A 6136-nucleotide genomic window follows, 5' to 3' on the forward strand; every position below is an offset into this window, starting at 1 on the left:
GTTGTTTTGCACAAAACCCCCTAAAATTTATAAATTAGTGAAAAACTTTCTGAACTTGTTCCACAAAAATACCATATGACTATATGTACTTTCATTAACTTGTACTGAAAGAGTTTCTCGGGTTAGAGTTGATAGATATTAATAAGGGCAGTCTAAAGCTTTTATCCATCATATCGAAGTGCTATGATAACTTCCAAGTGTTTGCGGGATCATGTATAATATTGAAAGATCAGAGAGATTTTGTTTGATTTATAAAATTTAGGAGGTCATGTCGAAAACATCCCAAACTTGAGGATTTTGAGAAATTTACCCTAAAATAGATATTTAACAGGTCAAGGAGAGGAGTGGATATGTACTCAAGTCCTAAGTTGATAATAACTTTCCTTCCAAAAAAAATTTTATTTATGTATTACAAGGGTGAGTTAATACTTTTGGAACTTGATACTTGCACAATGAGTCTATACCAATCACTATTTATGATGTATATAGTGTAAAATATAAGCCTAAGTACATAATTAAACATCTCTACCGGACAACAGATACAACAATTAATCAATAATTGAGACAGGCCAACAAGTATTCATCACCATTCCACCATAGAATTGAAGTTCAATAAGCTACGCGTGTTGCTAAGAACCAATTCCATCTTTTTGAGAATCTAGAACTTATTCTATCTTATAAACAGTTTTTAATATTTTTCTTAACGCAGAACTGTGCAAAATGGTAGATACTTACGAAATGGCCTGCTCCAAGGACCCAATAAAAATGTAGGTTCTTATAGGACTTGACAAAGCCTTTAGTGCCTACAACACCTTCACAGGCTATAGGTTTTCTCTCTATTTTGTTGAAATTTTGAAGTCCAGGCCATCTGAAACAAGCAAGAAACTAAGTTAATTTTGTTTCTTAATGTATTAGTTAAGCAACATTAAGCAACATGAAAATGGCCAAGCATAAAAGTGAAGATTAATTAGGATTCTTACTTCAGTTTCTGAACCCAGGCTTCTGTACCTTTGGTTGCACAAATCAAATCCACCTATACAAAACCAAATGAAAATCTATATTGAGTTCTTTCTTTAGTAAACAAGAAATTTTATTTGTAACATTAATTTATAGTACTGTTTTGATATTACAAGACACAAATATAGACCGGAAACACGGACAAATGTTTTGTAGTATTAAAATAATACAGGTTTGTAGTAATTAAGAGTTGGCATTCCCTCAGTAATTGTGTTCGTATTGATAACCGTAAGAGTATTTTTCTACTGGTTGAAATATTTCCAAAGCACGTGGTAATAATAATTGTTAGCATAGCTAGATACCAGATTCTCAGACAAGTTATTTGTATGTCACTAACATGTTATTGGAAATTTTATATGGTTGTAATAAATAATGTCCCTTAGCCAATATCTTAAAAGTCTTTGTTGTCTTCATCTTCAATTTAAAGATAACGCAGCTTGCTGAGCATGTGAACTCTTGCGAGCTCTGGTGAGTCTTCGACCTTAAAATTATAGAGTTGGAACAATCAAAGGATCAGAATTCAGGGGTCCAGTTTTGTGGGGCATCACTTTCTTTAATAACGTAGATCTTTTTTTTATTTTTATTTTTTATAGTTTATGCATGGGACAATAAAAAGATCAATGGAGTTTGATTTTGTGTAAGCTAACACAGAATTGCACGTTTTTGTACTAGATGCAGATGTGCTAAAGAATCTCAATCTTTCTTTAAGCCAAGTAGTATCTAACGTAACAGCCAGCCTAGCATTAGCGGTCACAAGAGACGACAGACTAAACCAATTGTTATTGAAGGGGCAAAAGTACAAACTTGACTCTGCAATGTTCTTCTACTTATAATAAACTCTTTAATATTGTATACACATTACTAGTAAAACATTATCCTTTTCACATTGGTATAGGAATTATTTGCAAAATAACGTTGAGCTAGTTTCACTTAGGACCCCCAACTTTGGGGTCTTTTGCATGTAACCCTCTAAACTTTATTTATTCCACTTGATGCATGTACCCCCACCCCACCATCCAAACAAAAAAAAAAAAAAAAAAAATTGTCCCCCCCCCCACCCAAAAAAAAAAAAAAAAAAAAAAAATTGTCTCGCTTAACCCCCAAAAGTAACCCCTTCAACTTTGGATGATGATGGGGCAACTAGACCATAGAACGAAAATGTACTCATTTTATTAAAAATTACCCTTTTCATCTACAGGAGTAGCTTATTTTTCAAGAAGGGAATTTTCAAAGCCAAGGAGTTATGTGAGACACTCCAAAATTCTGAGGAACTAAGTAGAATAAATAAAATTAGGGGGTTTAAGTGCAAAACCCTCCAAAATTCAGGGGGTTAAGTCAAATCAACCCTATAATTTGGATGAATCAAAATTGTACTCAAGGGAATCCTATTGGTAGAAGAAAGGGAAAGCAATGCGTATAGCGCACGACTATGCAATTGGACCACAAATGCAACCACAACCACATGGTGGGCTTCATATACCTATTGCCCATTCTCAATCAGACCCAAAGTGGAGCTCAACGTCTCAATTTGGTCTGTCTTATTATCCTAACACCATTCCTTCATTGACTAAGAGTTGAGCTAGTGGTGATCATACTAACACCATTCCTTCATTGACTTCAGGAATGGAAAGAATTAATGGGAGCTTTGATTATACCTGTCCATTGTAGATAGTGACATTGACTCCAAGGGACAGTAGCTGATCAACCTGCATCCAACTGTAATTATTAGCTGAAGAAACTAATACTATTGAGTCTAGGTCACCTCCAACTTAAACTGCTTTAGTGGAACAAAATCATTTTTTTAGTCTTGACACTACTTTGGCAAATATAAGTGGATCAGGAATTAAGTTAATTATTTTTTGGGGGATACGAGGGAAACATGGTAAGGCAGGAGGATCCCTGAGCCGAGCGCTGAGTTCGAATCCCCCGCCCTTATCAATAAAGGTCGGGTAAAGTGGGTCCACCCCCCTATCCAGCCCAATCAGCAGGTTAGTAGGACACTTAAGGGACGTCGGAGGCAAACCTCGAAGCCGGGCCTTTTGCTACGAAAGTACGTGACTTGCCACCCACCCAAGAGGGGTAACTTAAATTGGTTTTGTTAGGTCAAATTTTAACCTTTAACCAATTCAGAATTGGTCAAGCTCTCCAATTCATGAACTGAACTATTTTTGGCTTTAGAATGTAAAATTATAACTCTCAATGTTCATGGTAATTTCGGAGAAACACGTATTTATTCAATTTGCACCGTAAAAGCATGTATGGCATTTAAAGAAAAAAAAACAAGCAAACCTACATAAAATAGTCCATCTTTGGACCCCTGAAAAGGGCAGCCCTTGAAAAGAGACTTTTAACGCTTACCTCAGCAATTCTTGGTTTCATGAAATCATGGCTTAGTGCACTGAAGACAAGATCAGATTGCCCTCCCCAGCTACAAAAAAGGACACATAATGAGCTTAAACTAACTCTTAATCAGGAAACAAAAATCATTGTCTAGTAATAATTAAGAAGTTTGATAGCTGAAAATTACCTTACATTCTTTGGAATTATTTTCAGTTTCTGCTTAATTACGCCATTCATGAGTTGGTCAATATCACCATTGGACGAATCAGCCTTAGAGCTCAGATACCTTGCATATCTGTTCATAGACGTCCCCATTGTCATTGAGAGAGTGGTAGTTGATACAGGATCTTGGTCTGAATCCAGCAAGAAATTATAGAAATCCTGCACATAATTGACGAAAGTAGAACTCACAATCTAACATTAAATTGAGAAATAAATCAGAGAACTTACCACTGAATTAGAGTACTTGGTAATTATATTCTCGAGGTTGCTCCAAGCAGCAGTTGCCTCCTCATACTGTCCATTTGCTATCTGTTGCTTGATTTGCTCAGCTAAACTGATAATGAAACACATGCTCTCATTAAAATCAAAAGATAACCTATGCTCTGTTTTAATTTTATTATATATTATTTTTATTATTATTTGCTTATTTTCACTTTGGCACCCCAAGGTTTACACTTTTTCACTTTTATACCCTAAAGTTTCAATCATGCTTCACTTTGATACCCTCATACAGAGTTTGTTAGATTTCTTGTTATATTCACATAAATTGTTTCGTATGTGATACCCCGTCCACTGCTACTGGAAAGTTTTGTCGTTTAGATCCCTAAGATCGGGGTAACTAGACCAAAATGTAATACAAATTTAACAGAAAATCTAAAAAATGGACATGGGATGTTTAAACTTTAGGGTGTCGAAGTGAAAAAACTTTGGGGTACCAAAGTGATTTTTCTTGTAAGAAATGAATGATATTAACCTGTTAGCCTTTTCTGCCCCAACAATTTCCATCCTCGAAACATCTCTAAGCAGAGGAGCCCATGACAACTGCATTATAATTAAAATCACATTATTGTTAATGGTTCTTAAGTTAGAAATCTACTTTTGAAATTTCTAAACAAAACTTCGAAATAATAAAGAAGTACTAACCACAAAATCTTCTGGTGAGATCCAACTATCTCCCAAAGCCACTCCTATTGCATCAGAAATCAATCTGTCACGCAAAAAAAATGACGGGAATTCCAAGGGAAAAACATATACATAGCAAATTATTACCTCCAAATTTGAGCTTCAATTCTCTAGCCTTAATCGCCTTAACAATCGATAATCCAAGAGTAACAGCATACTTTCCTCCATAAGATTCAGCTACAACAAATAGGGGACTCCTCTGCAGCCTCTCATCAGATTTATACAAAGCTTTTAAAAGTGTAGTTAAATCAATTGCAGCTTCTTCATCGGTCTTCACGAATGCATTCTGATCTTCAACAAAACTGTATCCAGTTCCTACTGGATTATCCTGAAGGAAAAAAAAAATTCAAAATCACAAAAAACTTCGATTAAGAGACATTTACAATATAGCTCCCATGGCCTGGGTTCGATTCTGGATTGGGTTATTGAAAAAAAGAACTTATAAGTGTATGCAACAACAATCAGTAACTACAGTTGCACGCAATTGACATTTGCATTATAATAAAAAGTTTACCACGAAGAGGAGATCGGCTTTCTGCAACCAAGTCGATATCCTCGGCTTCAAATTAGTGTCCAGAGGTCCAACCTCTACAAAATTTCCAAGCCCAACACCAGAAGAACCCTTTTACAGTAAACCCAAATTGAATAAGTATAATTATTGTTATTAATTTTTCATTGAATTTGAGAAGAAATGTTGAATTCTTACAGGTCCTCCTTGCAACCAGAGTACAGTTGGCCATGGAGTAGACCCGTTATCGACTCGATTTGGGCTTTTATAGAGCCAATAGAACATGTGGGCCTCTGCATTTTCATGGAAAACAGGAAATAAATTGTGAACAAATAAGTGAAAAAAAAATATTAAAAATCTTACTCGGTCTAACTTGAACATAGCCCCATTCCTCGGAGCCATCACTGGAGCTCCTCTTGGCGTTTGCAGAGTTGAAGAAGAAGAAAAACAGGGGAATGAGTAGGAGAAGAGAGAGGAAAGGAGACGAAGAAGAAGCCATTGATTTTAAAAAAGGAAAGAACCCTGTTGAGTTAATGAATGAACGAGCTCGATATATATAGATATATTGGAAAAGATTATTGTTGAAAAAGTTCGTTTCCTTTATTTGTTGTTTTTACTGGAAAGAGAAAGAGAAGTCGTAGAAGAAAAGAAGAGGAGGGTGTATATGTAAATAGATCAAAGATTTGGGTTTTTTTTATGAATTTTTGGGCAGACAATGGCGATTTTGGTGAGGAGGGGTGGGGAGGGAGATTGATATGAGTTTGCCTGCCTTTTTGGTGCCTCGTGAGAGTACATTGTTTGCGTCAAGTTTGCCAAATAGAAAATAGAAAGGGAAAATTGCTTCTAGTACCCAATTTCCTTGCAAGTATTCTGCTTCCCCTCTCTCTCAAAAGATTTTTTCAACGCTCTCAAAACCCCCAAAAGTAAAGCCATAATTCTCTGAATCTCCAAAACATAAAACTCAAGAGTTTAAAACATGTGAAGACCATAATTCTCTCTCTCTCTCTCTCTCTCTCTCTCTCTCTCTCTCTCTCTTCTGATGTTACTGTGACGATTTGAAATGGGTTTTGGGGGGATTTTAGTTCC

The 6136-nt window shown here is 35.8% G+C and overlaps 1 protein-coding gene across 2 annotated transcripts in view; it reads right to left on the reverse strand.

The window, feature by feature from the left end:
• The window catches only part of LOC109850235 (serine carboxypeptidase-like 51), a 6223-nt gene extending 456 nt beyond the window's left edge, over positions 1-5767 (reverse strand). The window contains exons 1-12 of one of the 2 annotated variants that reach the window (XM_020420199.1): positions 5414-5765; positions 5249-5343; positions 5057-5164; positions 4630-4870; positions 4504-4547; positions 4334-4401; positions 3808-3913; positions 3545-3738; positions 3376-3445; positions 2673-2723; positions 981-1033; positions 736-868 (exon numbers count right to left, since the gene is read on the reverse strand). In XM_020420199.1, the coding sequence (XP_020275788.1) occupies positions 736-868; positions 981-1033; positions 2673-2723; positions 3376-3445; positions 3545-3738; positions 3808-3913; positions 4334-4401; positions 4504-4547; positions 4630-4870; positions 5057-5164; positions 5249-5343; positions 5414-5549 (1299 nt within the window). In that variant the 5' untranslated portion in view covers positions 5550-5765. Of the gene's footprint in view, positions 1-735; positions 869-980; positions 1034-2672; positions 2724-3375; positions 3446-3544; positions 3739-3807; positions 3914-4333; positions 4402-4503; positions 4548-4629; positions 4871-5056; positions 5165-5248; positions 5344-5413 lie in introns of both variants that reach the window. The other variant, XM_020420200.1, reaches the window with a different exon arrangement.

This window comes from Asparagus officinalis, chromosome 7 (assembly GCF_001876935.1).
Source record: "Asparagus officinalis chromosome 7, Aspof.V1, whole genome shotgun sequence".
In the NCBI taxonomy this organism is placed as follows: domain Eukaryota; kingdom Viridiplantae; phylum Streptophyta; class Magnoliopsida; order Asparagales; family Asparagaceae; genus Asparagus; species Asparagus officinalis.